General features: G+C 48.3%; 1 protein-coding gene across 4 annotated transcripts in view; it reads left to right on the plus strand.

Annotated features, from left to right (window-relative positions):
• Positions 1-17300, plus strand: part of ACACA (acetyl-CoA carboxylase alpha) — a 97941-nt gene that overhangs the window by 71427 nt on the left and 9214 nt on the right. For all 4 annotated transcript variants that reach the window (XM_041482853.1, XM_041482850.1, XM_041482852.1 and 1 more), the window contains 7 exons: positions 3881-4024; positions 4129-4249; positions 5836-5932; positions 7322-7418; positions 8057-8192; positions 13142-13319; positions 13550-13662. In XM_041482853.1, the coding sequence (XP_041338787.1) occupies positions 3881-4024; positions 4129-4249; positions 5836-5932; positions 7322-7418; positions 8057-8192; positions 13142-13319; positions 13550-13662 (886 nt within the window). The remainder of the gene's footprint in view (positions 1-3880; positions 4025-4128; positions 4250-5835; positions 5933-7321; positions 7419-8056; positions 8193-13141; positions 13320-13549; positions 13663-17300) is intronic.

Below are 17300 nucleotides of genomic sequence, written 5' to 3' on the forward strand. Positions count from 1 at the left end.
GCAAAACACACGCAGGGAGAGGAGAGAGGGGCACAAGGGTTTTGACAAGACATTTTTCATGTGGAAATGCCACTTCACTGAAACTGGAGCTCTTCAGGAAAAAGTATCAGTGTGGATGAGCTTCTCCTTTGGAATTTTTTGGGTCGAATGAAAAAGTTCAGTTTTTATTTCCCAGCTGACTTTTCTTCCCAAATTAATTTTTATTTTTAATATGTACAGCAAATATTTTAGAGGTCATTTGGAACCTGTCTGATCTCAAGTTTTGTACTTCAGCTCTCAAGACTGCAAAACCTGATTTTTCTGCTGCAACCCAGAAATTTTCCCAAATCCTCCTCAGTAACCTCAAGGTGGGAAAACCTTCCCACCAAAAACGTGTGATGCTGCAGACAGACAGACAGACAGAAGCTGTTGTGAGTGGCAGCTGTGGAGCCCTGCTCCCTGTGTGTCTGTGAGGAGGGCTGGGCTCTCCAGGCAGGAGCTGCACCTTGCCCTGCTCCCTGCCAGGTGAAGTGCAATTGCTTTTTTTGCCCCTTCCCCCTCTGCTCTCACCAAATGGAAGCAGGGAAAGACTCCACCAGCAGGACCTGCCTGTGGATTTGCAGTCAGGAGCCATCCCCAATAACCATCAGGCTGTCAGCTCCCCACCTCCCCCCAGCTCCCACCTCCCCCATCACTCACCAAAGGGAAAAAAGAGCCGGAGCTGCAGCTTGAAATATATCATGCAATAGTGTATCATGAATTTCTTGTGAATCACATTGGAGAAGCAGGTTTATTTATTTCCGAGACTCTAAATCAATACAAAGTAGGTCTCTTACTTCTGAAGCTGGGATGGAGTGGGAAAAAATGAGCCCATTGTACTCTTAAAACTTTGGGGAAAGGAGATGACAGCTATATAATTCCATTTACCAGGCACTAGGGGCTTTAATGTGAAGGTGACAGGGAGCTCTTTGTGCATTTAGAGCACCATATCTTCTAAATAAAAGATCTGTAGACTTGATAGTGGAGTATAGCTCTGCCTTTAATAATCTCCAAGCATTAGACCGAGCCAATCTGTTCCCAAGTCAGAAGGGTCCCCCACCGCACGCTCGTAAATTACAAGTGCAGGAACTGCACGGAGTCAGGGATTAGCAATGCAGGAAGGGCAGAGAGGAGCTGCCTGTGCTCCCACTGCCAGGCACAGGGCTGTGATTCGGGCAGGGCTCTCTGCTCAGCTGGGCTCTCTTCCCTCTTGCTGCTTTTCCCCCTCTGATGCATGATCCGTGTGGGGGAAGAGCTGGAAATGAGCACTGAGCTCTGTCGAGGCTTGACTGCACATAATAGCAGTCAGGTTTGAAGTTCCTGCGTTGTGTTCCTACATTTTTTCTGATGAGACATTCATTCCCATCATTTCTGCCTGTTTATGAAAAATAGGCTATTTATAGGACGTGCATATGCCTCTTCTGCTTCGTGTTTCTGGCAGACAATATAAATTGTGGGATGGGAATTGCAATTATTGAAATTATTTGGATAAAAATCTGGCACTTATATTTGATATGAACACATGATATGCTTGGAATAATAACAGCACTTATGTTACATAATGATTCCCATTCAAGCCCTCCAAGCTGTCATGTTTTCAGCTCTTTCATCCTGGGTGAAACAGATGAGCCAACCCAGCCCTCAGCCAGCCCAGCTTTGCAGGGAAAGTCCCAACTCTCCAGCAGCTCAGGTTCTGAGAGGAGAAAGCAGCTGCTCAGCATGGGTTGGAGTGCTGGAAAATTATTAATATGAACATGATGGGTCCATGAACCTGTTGAGGACCATCCTTTAGAGGATGTTAGAATCCTGGCTCTGCTTGTGTTTGCCAAAAGATCCTCTGAAATGACAAGAAATGTGCTTTCCTAGTGGGTTTTTTGAAGATGAGATGAACTCAGTGTTGGCAACACTGCCCAGGTATTTTGGAATGTTTTGGAAGTCTTCTCCAAGGTAACACATGGCAGCACAAGAGGAAATGGCCTCAGGCTCTGCCAGGGGAGGTTCAAGTTGGACATGAGGAAGAATTCCTTCATGGGAAGAGTTTAAGGTCCCTTCCCACCCAGACCATTCTGGGATTCCACGACCCTCCTGAGCCCCCTGAGTGCCCAGTGCCAGTCTGGGCGTGGAGCAGCTCGGGCTGTGTGAGGGCTCTGTGATTCAGAGCAGTGTTCCCTCTCACCTGCTCCCTCTCCTCACCTGTGCACATCCAGCTCATCCAAATCCCAGCTCAAACTCTCCTCAGAGCAGCTTTTCCCTGCAGCTGAGCCCCCTCTGCCCTGGTCCCTCCTGCCCTGGGATCTCCCAGCCGGCCCAGGCTCTGCTGGAAGGGCTGCAGCACTCGGGAGAAGGAGCTGTGTGTTTATCTCCATCTCCAAAAAGGATTTAAGGGTGAGAGCAGTGGTATATTAGGCTGTTTCATTGCCTGTCAGCAGTGCTAAACCTGAGCTGTCTGCAGTGTCTCCAGATAAGCAGGAGCAGAGGCCCATTTTGCATGTACATGCGTTTGCATTCGTTCAGAGAGGGGGAGTTTAAATCCTCTTTATTTTTATTTTCCTCTGTGGGAAGCGTTTAGCTAGGCTTGTGCCTGGCATCTGGAGGCCTGGGCTTTTCTTATCCTTGAACCTAAATCTGTGCTGCTGTCTTCTCTACCATGGCTTTGCTTGGCACTGATTTTGTTAGAGGAGGAGGAGGAAGGTGATTGAGCTCAGAAGGGAGACCCAGGAACATCCCTGTGCTAAAACACTGAATTCTATATTTGGGGGTTAGGTTTGTAACATCTGTGCCTCAGTTTCTTCTGTATATAAACCTTGACTGGCATCTGCCAGCTCCTCTGTCCCCAGAACGAGCTGTGCTGGCTGTTTGGGGGAGGCCAGGCTGGTGGTGTGTGTTTGAGGGGGTTTTTAAGATCCAAATGAAGCAGGTGTGTAATGTCCTCTGTCTGTTAGAAAGACTCAACCCATAAAAATAACAAACGGCGTGTATTTGCTGGAATGTCAAAGTTATGAGTTTATTTTGTAATGATGTGCTCCTGCCTTCATGAGGTAAACTGGCCGTGGCAGAGGTGTTATTAGTAATATGGAGTCAGTGGAGCAGAAAGCCAAGTGACCGAGAGATCAGTGTATCAGTCAGGGAGAGGGCAAATGGGAAGAGACAGCAGGAGAATGAGAAAAGAGCTGTGCTGCCCAGGCTCAGATTAGAGATGGAGCTGTGCAAGAGAATGAGGAGCCCCAGCCTGCTTTGGCCAGCCTCTCCAAGGAGATGCTGGGCCTTTGTCTGGTTTTTTTTTTCCTCTCAGTTATACATTTAAATACATCCACCCACAGTTTTCTCAGAGATGTTTGCGATTAGTGAGCTGAGCTGGGCTCAGCACTCGAGAGTTTGGTCACACTGCTGCTTGGGGAGGGTGAGTGGGAAAACTGCCTCAGTTTCCCCACTGGTATCATTCCCCTTGGGGATCATAGAATCCGGAATGGTTTGGGCTGGGAGGAACCTCAGAGATCCAATTCCACCCCCTGCCATGGGCAGGGACACCTTCCATTATCCCAGGCTGCTCCAAGCCCAGTCCAGCCTGGCCTTGGACAATTCCAGGGATCCACAGCTGCTCTGGGCACCCTGTGCCAGGGCCTCCCCACCCTCCCAGGAAACAATTCCTTCCCAATATCCCACCCACCCCTGCCCTCTGTTCGCTAGGGATCACTGTTCAGCAGCTCTTACCTGCACCCAGGGCTTGGGAGGCTCCCTTGAGAGAGGTTTGCTCCATCCTTTTCATTCCAGGTGATGCTGAGGTGCTGCAGGGGTGGGTTAGTGCGTGCCTCCTTGGCCCATCATCCCAGCACTGATGGCTCTCCTGTTTTTCTTTCCCCAGGTGCTTGGACGGGAAGTTTACACCTCCAACAACCAGCTGGGAGGGATCCAGATCATGCACAACAACGGGGTGACCCATGACACTGTGTGTGATGACTTTGAAGGGGTCTACACCATTCTGCAGTGGCTTTCCTACATGCCAAAGGTAATTCCTGGGCCTGCCAGGTCCGAGGTGCCACTGTTTGCTGTGTTTGCAGGGTTGTGGGAATGGGGCTCTCACTTCCTTCTGTGTTTTCCTTTTTCCCTTAGAATATCCACAGCCCTGTGCCCATCCTGAAAGCCAAGGATCCCATAGACAGAACCATTGACTTTGTTCCCACCAAGACCCCCTACGACCCTCGCTGGATGCTGGCTGGACGCCCCAACCCAAGTATGGCCAGGACATGCAGCAGCTCTTCTTGTTTCAAGGCTGTTTGCCACATGTCTGCTACCCAAATATACTTCAGACTCTGTAAAATAGTTCTGAGCAATATGGCTAGAATATATAAATATTTACATATAATACTATTAATCAATAATATTATTTATAAACAATATCTAAAAGTAGCAAGGACTCAAGGACGCCATACTTTTATAGATGATCTATGAATAGTTACTTTTATGGATTTTTTTTATGATTTAGGGGAAAGTCCATCCACAGAGGGCTGTATGTTAAAAGAATCACAATATTCCTGTGGATCTTGGGGAGTTGTTGTGTTGGCACCACTGGGGTTGTGCAGCCTTGTGTAGGTACAAGCTGCAAACTGGGTGACCATTACTCCTGCTGTTATTAATGAGTCTGGGGGGCTAAAATGAGATTTGTGATAAACTAAGTTTTCTGGTTTTGGATAATATTTTTTCATCATCTCTCAAGCAATTCATCCAGCTGTCCGGGCGCCGCAAACGCCGGCTTCCAAATCGAGTGACTTCAGATTTTAATTTAGTGGAAGCGTTAAGGAAAGCAGATGATTCCCTGTGATAAGTTAAAGCAGATATCTCCTAGGTGAAAAGTTAAAGCCATTTATTAGAGGAGATATTGCTGTGATATTCTTCAAACTGACGCCCGACACGAGGCCAGAATCTAAACGATCAGCTTCGGGCTCGCGATAAAGAGATAATTCTGAAATGGATGGTCACATTTTACAGTGGGGCCACAGAGGCAAGGAATGTAGAACACAGTAATTACAAGTTTGGGCTTGATAAAACACTCTCCATCCTGTTTAAGTCAGCAGAGGTTAGCGTGCTTGGATCTCCACTTTTTAATTGGTTTTGGGCTTGGGTTTGCAGAAGCAGAGGTGCTTGTTCAGAGGAAAGAGTTCCTCAGGAGCTCTGTGCCAAGGGGTGAAGCTGGGAGGGATTTGGGCTTTTGGGGGGATTTTTTTGGGGGTTATTTTTATGCAGAGCTTCCCAAAACTCCACAGCAGCACAGCAGCTGCCCCACAGAATTGTGATTTCTGTAACTGACTCTGAAATATCATTGAAATTCTCATATTTAGTTCCTAGGTTTCTGCAGCATTCCTTCTTTCAAAGAAAGATTAGGCAGGATCAAGAGAAGAATATGAGATAAGTTTTAAAATAGAAATAGATGTGTAGAAAACCATCTTTAATGACTTTACTGCCTTTTGACAAATGTTTGTAGTCTTGAAAAAAGCAGAGTTATTTATTTAAAAGCATGGGAAGTCCCTCTGCTCTCCGAACCCCATCGTTTAACAATAAATGATGCTTTTGCTGATAAATTGCTGTCTTTATGCAGACTAGGAAATGAAATAAGACATGATGGCTGAAGGCAGACAAATGCTCAGCTGTCTAATGTTCCCTTGTATTGTCATCTATTTAAAATTAAATAAATAAAAAGACAGTGCCATGTTCTCCAGCTGGCATTTTAAAGCAAGTTTGATTTGTTGCTTTGATATTCTGTTTTCTTTCTTCCCTCTCTCCTTCCTCCTTTGATTTTTCCCTTTTTTCCCTTCCCTTTAGATCAGAAAGGGCAGTGGCTGAGTGGCTTCTTCGACCATGGCTCGTTCATGGAGATCATGCAGCCCTGGGCACAGACAGTGGTGGTGGGGAGAGCAAGGTAAGTTCTGAGGTGTGTTTTAGGCAATTGTAGAAATCAAATTTGGGTTATGCTTTGCATTTCTCTAGAACACAACATTCCTGTGATTGTTTTGTTCTCTCTCTATGTGTATATATATATATATATCTATTTAATAGAAGGAGTTGAAAAGAAAGGGATGAGATGACCTTTAAGGTCCCTTCCAACCCATTCCATGGCTCTATAATTCTATAATTTAAAGGCTTCCAGGCTAAGCAGTATGCCAGGGGTGGAAATCAATGGTTTGGCAAAGCCAGAAGCTCTCTGTCCATGCTCAGCTTCACTTGCCATTCCTTTCTTCTGACAAATTCCGAGTGGCTTTGGACTCTCACACAGCAGGGATATATAACACAAATGAAACAGACTCCTTTCAAAAGCAGTGGCACTTTGAAAAAAAACAAATATGAATGTATTCTTCTGGGATTGTTACTGTAAGTGCTGCCAAAACTCATCTCTTGTATGTATGTTTGGAATATGTGTGCTGTTGGCTGTAAATTGTCTTTTATTATTCTATGGCAACTTGTCCAGGGACACACTATAAAACAAGATGTAGCATCTTCATGTGCTAGCCTGATAAAATTTATATGAAGTATTATGGAAAACAGAAGTTGTTTTGAGCTGTTTTCAAGTTCAATAAATAACTGTAATACTTGGATAAAGATGTTCTTTATTAGGTCACATGGGCCCTAATATAGAAGTTATAAGTTACCGATTTAAGACGGCTTCTGCAATTATGGGGTTCCAGCAGCCTCTTCATCACAGGCAATGGGAATATTTCAGCCCCTCAGTGCACATGGGCCCTGTCTCTTCCCTGCCTGTTTGTGTGTCATCAGCTTGGGCTGCTTGGGGAGGGAGAGGGGGCTCTGCTGGGACTGTCCTGGCAGCGTGGCTTCCACGGCTTTTGTGTGCAGCAGGGTCTGCGTGCCCTGGGGGCAGAGCTGGGCATCCTCCTTGGTGCCCACCCTCCTGCCCATCCCTCTGTGCCTGCACCCTGCCCCCCTGGCTGTCACCCTGCAGCAGCACATCTGGAGAAAACACAGGAATTGTTTAAAGTCCTTCCCAACCCCTTCTGGGATTCTCTGATTTTTCATGGTCAAGACCACCAGTACCAAAATCTGGGTGATGGCAGGTGAAAGGTGGTGGATACACAGATCTACCATTCAAAATCTGGGTTTGGTTTATTCTGTTGGATTTCTAGAGAGGAATGTGCTCATTTTTGGAATAGATTTTGCTTTGAGAGCTGTGACCTCTCTGGCACTTTCCAGCTTCAGCTCTGCAAGAGGCCCCAACGCTGCTCCTGTTTTTTGTCTCTGCTGGGTGTTTGGATGTGCAAAGCAGGAGCAGGAATTTCACTGTCTCACCTGTTTGCAGGCTGGGAGGAATACCTGTAGGAGTGGTTGCCGTGGAAACGAGGACGGTGGAGCTCAGCATTCCTGCTGATCCTGCAAACCTGGACTCGGAGGCCAAGGTGGGTGGGCTGTGTGCTCCTGTGTGTCCCTTCTGTCCCCTGCAAGGAGCCCTGTCCGTGTGGGGTTCCCTCTTTCCCCAGGTGTGGTACCCATGTGCAGCCCTTCCTGGAGAGCTGGCACTGCTGGGTGACCATTCCTCCAGGAAACCTCTAGGAATTCCCAGATTCCCTGCAGTCCTGCTTCCCTCAGGACTCAGGGGAGGGGCAGGGATCAGGGATCAGGAGATGTGACAAGCAAAAATCCCTTCCCTGCTCTCTTGCTGTGACTGGAGTGCTCCCCGACCTTCCTGCTCTGACATTTTGCTGTTCCCCTGCCCGATTTCCCAGCCCTGGCCCTGCTTCATCTCTCCAGGGCTTTCCATGTCCTTTTCTTTCTCTTCTCCTTCCCCTCCTTACAGCATCACAGTGCCAGGCTGTCCATACTCTCTTTTCTTAGCTGAATTGATGGGAATGCTGCTGTTGGAAGTTGGTGGCAAAAGGATTGTCCCAATTTTCCCATGGCCAAGCAGATCCCACATATTTCACCTGTCATAGTCCTCATTATTTATCCCACATCACAGCTCCTGATGGTTTTTCTGTGTTTTAACTCTTACAATAACATGCTTCAAGGCCTGACAGTGGATTTTTCTTCCCACCAGATAATCCAGCAGGCTGGGCAGGTGTGGTTCCCTGACTCTGCCTTCAAAACAGCCGAGGCAATCAAGGACTTCAACAGGGAAGGGCTGCCCCTGATGGTCTTTGCCAACTGGAGAGGCTTCTCTGGGGGAATGAAAGGTAAGCAGCACTTTGGAGCTGTCCTGGGGGTGTTTTTGGCTCTGTCTTGGCTGCTCAGGGCACCACAGAGTGCTGCTTGAAGTGTTGTGAAGTGCCAAGGATGTGAGATTGAGGCTGTAAAATTTGAAGTGAAAGATTAGATCAGGGCCTCTTACCTGTGTGAGGGAGGCTGCAGGAGCACTGAAGGTCTCAGGGTGGCAGAGGCTGCTGGGCTCTGCTGGCTCCTCAGCTGGGCACAAGGCAGAGCCTTTGAGTTTGCAGATGCAGAGGTGAGAGGTGGAAAAAGAGGGCAAAATTTTTCCCTCTGGAAAACACCCACTGCCTCTGAGGGTGGATTCTGTGTGCTGCTGCTGCACCCCCTACACGAGTTGCTTTCCCAGCCACACAACACACTGGGAAGTTGTTGATGTAATTTCCCCTTATTTATTTAGTCCTTAAATGTTGTTTTACCTTAAAGTGTCAGGTCTGGCCTTGCTGGGTTCCTCAGAAACTGAGTTTGAGCTTTGGAGTTGGGTGGAACAGGCAGCATCATGAGGATGTTAATATTTATATTGCATATCCCAAGTTATTCCAGGCAGCTGGCAGGAGGAGGAGGGAAGGACAGAGCCATTGCAGTTGGCTCCTTGCATTTTCCAGCCTCCTGCCTGCTGCTGGTGTCTCCTGACACTCTCGGGGTCCCTTGGGGAGTTGTTTGCAGTTTTGGTTTCAGTGCTGGCTGGGGATTATGCAGGGAGGGAAAATAAACAATTATGCCACCCCTCAGTGCACACAAACACACTGCCAGGAGCCGACTGCACTGTGGGTAAAATGACTCCAAAATTGTGTGTAATGAGTAGGAAAAGATTAGAGACAGCTCTTGCTATGCTGAAAATTGACATTAGTGAAGGGGGAGGAAAAAGGGAAAAAAAAAAAGAGGGAAAAAATTAAACCCCCTCTTTCCTAGTCAGCCTGATCAGGGAGGTCTGATTCCTGCTGCAAAATAAATAAATAACACCCTAAATAAAGGCAGCTCGTGGTGGTGCTGCTTTCCCCAACGAGCTCTCTCCGTGGCCAGAAGGCTCCTGAGCATAATGCAAAATTAAATGATGAAAAACTGGCTGGAATATTCCGATGGAGGAGCCATTTGGCAGGGCTTGATTTGGGCGAAGCGGCGGTGACCCACGGCGGGGAGACATCAGGCGTGAAATTCCCTGGAAATTAGCACCGGGGTCCTGGGCTCAGCAAGGGGGGGTTGATCACATGCAAATCCCCCCACATGGAACCCTGCTCGCCCGTGGGGGCTCGGGTTCTACTGCTCACTTCTGCCCGGGACAGATCGTAAAGAACAATCCAATAAATGTAAAATAATCCAGTGAGTGAAGAGGCCGGGCTGGAGCTGGGGTGGCTGGGTGCTGGGTTTGGGTGATTTGGTGCTGGTTTGGGTGGTTGGGTGCTGGGTTGGCTGATTTGATGCTGGGTTGTTGGATGGGTTGATGTGGTGTCTTGGCCAGTGCTGTCTTCAGGTCCCCTCTGCTGTTCCAGGCAGGCTGGTGGGATCTGCTCCAGCTCCAGAGGGGCAGGGAGGGCTCTGAGTGCCAGGATTTACCCCCACAGGGAGGTGGGCACACCTGTGTGTCCCTGTGGGGTGGGCACAGGGCAGCAGAGATGGGGACAGAGCTCTGTGGGCACTGCCAGAGACCCAGCTCTGCTCTCCTGGGACATCCTGCAGCATCCCTGCCCTGCTCATGGAGCCCCAGGCTGGTTTGGGCTGGGAGGGACCTAAAGGTCACCTCATTCCAGCCCCCTGCCAAGGACAGGGACACCTCTCACTAGGCCAGGCTGCTCAGGCTGGGCTGAGGTTTAAATGAATACAGGAATTTTGTCCTGGAGCACCGTGGGGACCCCTTGGCAGCAGCAGTCAGGGAGGAGGATGCTCCTCAGCAGAGTTCACAGCCACATGTGGGAGCACCACGGGTGTCCCCAGCCCCAGGAGCAGCAGCAGCTCCCCCAGCCTTGCTGAAGAGCTGGGTGTGCAAGGGCAGCCAGCCCTTGGCTCTGTTTAATGACAAATGTTGGGGCTCAAGCCCTTCTTGGCTCAGGATGCTGGGACATTCCCAGAGGGAGCAGAGGTTCACACTCCTGCAAGGCTGATCCCAAAGGATCTACATGCACAGAAATGCTCCCCTGACCACCTGGGAAATAAAATCCTTTCCTTTATTTCCTGAAAGGAAATAAAATCCTTTCCTTTATTTCCTGAATGGAAATAAATTCCTTTCCTTTTGGGAAACGTGGAGCTCTGAGAAAGCATCCAGTTCCCCCAATTTCTCTGCCTCTCCTCCCTCTGCCCTGTTCAAACAATTAGTGCTGCTCTTCTCTGCACTTCACCTGAGTAAAATACACACCCGTGGCAGGAGTGAAAAATGTATTGCTAATTACACAATTATTTTATTATGTAGCACTAGTAAAAAATGTCTAGTAAAGAATTAATTTGGTTAAAATAATTTGAATCAAGCAATTATTTTCTTAACACTAGAATTAGCTGAAAGTACTTCAAGTGGTTTATTACTAGCACTACATAATAAAATAATTGTATAATTAGTAATAAATTTGTCACCCCTTTTGAGTCTTTTTCTTTGCTCAGGACAAAGGGAAAGGTTGGAGTTTTGTTTGGTTCTCACTCCTCACTGTCTCTGCTGGGATTTATGTTTATTCCCAATTAGAGGGAATAAATTGTTCTTCCTTTTGTCAGCATTTGATGCCTCTTAAATAATATTAAATTCCTTTTCTTGGCTGTTTGGGCAATGACCTTGGAAATGAAATGGAGAGCTATTATCAGTGCCTGTGGTACTAATATATATTTATCTATATTAGTATATACAAATATACTAATATATATTTGTATATATTTGTTTATATATGTATATAAAAGTGTTTCCCAAAGAGTTAATTGCTTAATTTTGTTCATGTTAGTGCTTAACACTGAAATGAGGGTTAAATGACAAAGGGCCCTTGGCTGGGGTCTCTCTCTTCCCCAGAAATGAAGCTTTTCTTGAGGAATAGAAGGATTTTAGATGAATAAAAGAGTCTCAGTGTTCCTGTTGCAGCAGGTGTGAGGTACATAAATGCAGATCTTTCATTTTCTCTGCACTGGTATTTTAATGGCCAGAAGAAATGAGGCAAACTGGGAGGATCCAGGCAAAAAACCCAAGTGATGGAGGGGGTTGGAAGAGGTGAGGGATGGATGCCTGCAGTGTCTGAGGACAAACCCCACTGGAAATCCTGCTGCTGTTTGCCGTAGCCTGAAGGAGAGCAGACATTGTGTAGGGTGCTACAAGGGGTGGTGACATGAAATTCATGGGGAGGGAGGGGAAGTTTGGCTGAGCTCTGAGGGAAATCTCATCTGTTTGCCTGGGGAAATGCCCCTAAAGAAGCAGATTTATTGTTTGGGGTTTCTAAATGGGAGCTTTCAAAAGCACTGTGGAAGAAACAGTCGTGTGTGAACAAAGAGGTGGGCTAGATGAGCCTAATAAGTATTTTTCATTTCTTGCATTTTGATTTAATACTTGTAGATATAATTATATGTAACAAAATATATATATTCAAGAGTGCCCGTTTCCATTACAAACTGCATCCATTAGAAACTATATCATCTCATAGAAATTCTTCTGCCTTCCCTTTTTCTCTTTTATTTAAATCACCTTTGGGGCTGATATTTTCAATGTACTGTCTTTACACAGTGGAGTTGTTCTTATTAATTTTGAGCAAAGTGCCTTAAACAAATTTTAATGGAGGAAGAGCGGAGTGCTGTTCTCCATCCCTCTCCACACACATTTTTATGAAGATCTGGAAAAGCTCTGCTGCCCTTAGGTGCATTTTATTCACATTACATGAGTTGTGGGAGAGGTCTGGGGTGGAAAGTCTGAAATTGGGCAGTGCAGACATACCCAGGCTGATTCCCCAAACTGTGGGAATGTTTGTGGGCTGGGAATGGGGGATGGATCATCCCAGGGCACCTGCTGTGGAGCAGTGGTGAGCTGTGACTCCAGGCTGTGTGTCCCTGTCCCAGCTGTGCCTGACCATCTCTGTGTCCTGACCATCTCTGTGTCCTGTCCAGCCATTCCTGACCATCTCTGTGTCCTGTCCAGCCATGCTGACCATCTCTGTGTCCATCCCAGACATGTCTGACCATCTCTGTGTCCATCCCAGCCACACTGACCATCTCTGTGTCTTGTCCAGCCATGCCTCACCATCTCTGTGTCCATCCTAGCCATGCTGACCATCTGTGTGTCCTGTCCAGCCACCCTGACCATCTCTGTGTCCACTCCAGACATGCCTGTCCATCTCTGTGTCCATCCCCAGCCATTCCTGATCATCTGTGTGTCCATCCCAGCCATCCTGACCATCTCTATGTCCATTCCTGACCATCTCTGTGTCCACTGTGTCCTGTCCAACCACGCTGACCATCTCTATGTCCTGTCCAGCCATTCCTGACCATCTCTGTGTCCAACCCAGACATGCTGACCATCTGTGTGTCCATCCCAGCCACGCTGACCATCCCTGTGTCCACTCCAGCCACACTGACCATCTCTGTGTCCATCCCAGACATGTCTGACCATCTCTGTGTCCTGTCCAACCACGCTGACCATCTCTATGTCCTGTCCAGCCATTCCTGACCATCCCTGTGTCCATCCCAGCCATCCTGACCATCTCTATGTCCACTCCAGACATGTCTGACCATCTCTGTGTCCTGTCCAGCCATTCCTGACCATCTCTGTGTCCAACCCAGACATGCTGACCATCTGTGTGTCCATCCCAGCCACGCTGACCATCCCTGTGTCCACTCCAGCCACACTGACCATCTCTGTGTCCATCCCCAGCCATTCCTGATCATCTGTGTGTCCATCCCAGCCACGCTGACCATCTCTGTGTCCACTCCAGACATGTCTGACCATCTCTGTGTCCATCCCCAGACATGTATGACCAGGTGCTGAAGTTCGGGGCCTACATCGTGGACGGCCTGCGCGAGTACCGGCAGCCCGTGCTCATCTACATCCCGCCGCAGGGCGAGCTGCGCGGCGGCTCCTGGGTGGTCATCGACCCCACCATCAACCCCCGGCACATGGAGATGTACGCCGACAGGGACAGCAGGTACAGACCCTCTGCCTGCAGCCACAGCTGGGGCTCGCTGGGGACAGTTGGGCTTGGACATGTTTGGCCTTGCCTGCGTCTGGAGAAACCGGAGCTAAAAATCCTCCCTTCCTTCTGTCTCCCTCCCCATTCTCTTTTCATGTGCTTTCCAGCAGATGTTGAACCGTTCATTTTTGTGCCTGATGATGCAAAGTCAGGTGCAAGAAGTGCCTCTCTTATCTCTCTTGCAGAGGAGGGATCCTGGAGCCCGAGGGGACGGTGGAGATCCGGTTCCGCAGGAAGGACCTGGTGAAGACGATGCGCAGGGTGGACCCGGTGTACATCCGCCTGGCCGAGCGCCTGGGTACGTGGCACAGCCCGCTGGGACCTGGGCACCCCCAGGGGGGCATTTCATCAGTCCTTCTTGGTTTTATTTACTCTTGTCTGACTTGGGAAGAAAACCAGATGAGACCACGGCGTGTGTGTACGTGTGAGATGACACTGGTGCATGCTCAGCGTACCCAGGGTGTGGAATATTGTGGTTTTTTGAGCTGATTTCTCTATTTTAATATATTTTATTGGCTGGATCTCACAACAGACCCTCACTGCAGATGCCTGGGTCTAATTTCCAGCTCAGCAATTGCTCAGCTCACTAAAGGTTTGTGGGCCAAGCCTTCAGCAGGCGTCGTTTCACGTAACGAAGGGTTTGATCAAAGACATTTTGGGCTGCTGGACTGTCTCTGAGTGTCTGGGGTAGTTTGCAGTAATGATATCCCTGTGCTCTTCAGTTCCAAGGGAATGAGGAATGTTGTCCATGTCTCTGGACAGGGGGGCTGTGCAGAGCTCAGTGCTGGCACGGCCAGGGTTGTGTTATTACCGCTCCGAGTGATCCCAGCGCCTGCTGTACACTCAACATCCCAAAATACAGAGTGTTCAGCAGAATGCACTTAATATCAGATATGTTCTCTCTCGAGGGAATAGGCTTTTTAAATAGTCCTTTACTGGCTCTTACTATAAGAGTATAATCTTACAGAGCCTCCTTTTACCTCCAAAATTGACTACATTTCAGTGGAGGGAGAAGCGTGCCATGTGGGTATGGCTTGAATTTATAAAGCCTTTTGGGATCCTTCAGGAGGAAAAGTGTTCTGCAAATGACTGATAAATCCTGGCTATTGCTGCAGTTACATTTTATTATTTGGCTTTTTTTTTTAATTTATGGCAGGGCAACAATTTATATACAAAACAACCCTCCTGATATGCCTCGGGAAGAGAATAATAATGGGTGAAGGGTGAGGGGTGCCCTGGGATGGTGGAAGGTGTCTCTGCCCATGGCAGGGAGTGGAATGAAATGATCTTTAAAGTCCTTTTCAACTCAAACCATTCTGTTATTCCATGACTTAAATCCCAGTTTTAACCTCCTTGCTGCAGCTGCAGGCTTTATTTTCAGAAAACCTCACTTTTGGCCTCTGTCAGACTTGACAGTGTTCCTTTAGGAGCAAAGGGCCAGTGACCACCCCAAATCATGGGGACCCAGCTCAGAGTCCCAAAAAGCCTCTCTGGAGGTGTTCAGTGGAGTTCCTCATCAGGCAGGACCTGCAGCTCCCCCTCCCATGGGTGTGTGTCAGACAGAGCAGGAATCTCTGGAAGGAGAAATCAGAGATGTGCTTAGGGAAGGGAGTGTGCTGAGCACTCAGCTGGGTGGATGGCCCTGCAGGGCAGCCCTGCTGCTGTTGGCAGTGCTCACCTTCACCTCCCACACCCCCTGGCAGTGCCAGCAGCACAGCAAGCCCTGCTCCAGCAGAGCCCATGCTTGGGGATGGATCCATCCCCTGGAGAATACTGTAGACAATGGCTGGAGAGTGGCAATCCTGCAGGGAGGGGGAGCAGAGCATCACCTTCACTCACCTCTGTGGGTGCAGCTCACCCCTGAATCCTGTGGGATGCTCAAAAAAAACCCACAGAGGGAAAGATGGGGTAGAGTCTCTGCCAGCAGCCTCACAAACCCAGCGCCATGTGAGGAGCCAGGAGCCTGGTCAGGGGTTTTTTCCCCCCCTCTTCCTCTACAGGGTAATTACTCCCAGCAAACTCCATACACTTTAATTAAAATGACTGCAACACAAGAGCAAGTCACTTACAACTGTACATAGGGAGAGCTCTAAAAGCTTCAGTCACTGATAAGCATCTCCCTGAGATGGATCGTAATTGCTCCAGCATCGCTGATCATTGCTGTTGTTTTGCCACTAATTCCATACCAGAGCAGGAGAGCCAAGATTGCAGGACACACTGGATTGCATAATTTTTTTTTCCTTTTTTTTTTCCTTTTTTTTTTTTTTTTTATTTTTTTGCTGGTTTTCTTTCTGGCCAATTTAAAATTTGTCAAAGTCGGTCTTCTTCTGGATCACTGCCCTTTGATATTTCGCGCACTCCATTTGCCACAAACAAGCCGCAGGGCCGCAGTTCATGCTGACTCCAGCAGAAGCAGAGAAAGCTCCATTTATCTTACACTGCCTGCTGAATTCTTACTCATTAGCTGGGGGTTCACTGCCTCTCTTTAACCCCTGAGTGGCTGTCATCCCTCCCCGGAGAGCAGCACCAGGGAGATGCTGTCCCACGAGCCCACGCCGGGGCTGGACGTGGCAGAGCAGGGGAGGCTGGCAGATATTGAATCATTTGACATAAATCTGTTCATTATCAATTCTGCAGCACCATTGCTGAAATGTTGATTAGCCCCGTGGTTTATTGAAGTGTCACTCAGGGTTGGGCTGTTCCAGCAAGGGGCAGGGTGAGGGAGGGTGGCCCTTCTCCTGCCCCAGAGCACGTTCCCACCTGGAGCAGGTGTGCAGGGACAGCAGGGATCACCAGAGATGTGGGAACGGGGCAGCCTGCAAGCCTTGGGCCAGAGTTTAAAACACAGAGACTCAGTTTTATTTATTTATTACAATTAACACTTAGCAGTGGAGTGAAAATAAGCCTTGTCATACAGATTCTGTGCCTCGTGTCAGAGGTGCAGGGAAATGGGTGCAAAAATGGGGTGGAATGTGGGTGAAAGGAATGGCAGAATGGCTCCAGTTCCAGCAAGGCTGGCTATTGCATTTCCTTGTTTCCTGCAGGAAAAAGGCAGCATCCAGTCATCACCTGATGCACATTGTGATGGTGGGAATGTCCTTCTTGCTGGTCCTGGGAGGTGTTCCTGTGTGCTGGATGCACCTCTGATTTTATTTATTTCATTTATTTCGTTTCCTAGGGCAGCCAGTCTGTGCTGCTGGGGCTTGGTTCACACCTTACTTGGCAAAAGAGCATCCAAAATTGCCTTTAAATTTCCAAATAATGAGTGAACACTCAAGTATTCATCACTCAGCTCCACTTCAGCACAGCAGTTCCTCTCTGAAAAGAAACATTTTGGGGTGCAGGACCAGAACTGACTTCCACTGCCAGTTTTTCAGGAAAACCTGGGAGGGACACTGCTTTTCTGATTCCATCTCTCACGGGGTGTTGGATAAACACAGGTTATAACTTTGTTTTGTGGGTGATGCTGGTTTTCAGCAGCTGCTTCCCTGTGCAGGTGCTGCTGCATTTAAATTGGTGCTAATTCACAATCACAAGGCTCCCAGAGCAGATCCTGCTTTCTCTCAGCTCCTCCGTGGCACTTGGCACTGGGATATCCTCCCAGGAGGGCTGGGGGTAGGATTTTTTTTGGAATTATGTCCCTGCCACACTTCAGGTGTTTGGAAATGAGACCTCAGGAGCAAAGAGAGGGAAGGGCCGGGGTGGGAATCTCAGGGATTCTGTACAGGGATATTTGCAGCCTGTGCCACGAGCTGGTGTGACCTTCACTGGCTGTTCATGCTGCACCTTTCTGACATAAATCCTGCTGAATATTTAGTGAAGCAATTACAGCCTGTCTCATTTAAAGAAACAAGAGACAATCCAAAAATGCCTGTCTCTCCAGGGACGTGAGTGGCTCCCTGTGACCTTCCCTCTCCCCTCTGGAACTGCTCCCTC

Source organism: Pyrgilauda ruficollis, unplaced genomic scaffold (genome assembly GCF_017590135.1).
Source record: "Pyrgilauda ruficollis isolate IOZ18807 unplaced genomic scaffold, ASM1759013v1 scaffold59, whole genome shotgun sequence".
NCBI lineage: Eukaryota > Metazoa > Chordata > Aves > Passeriformes > Passeridae > Pyrgilauda > Pyrgilauda ruficollis.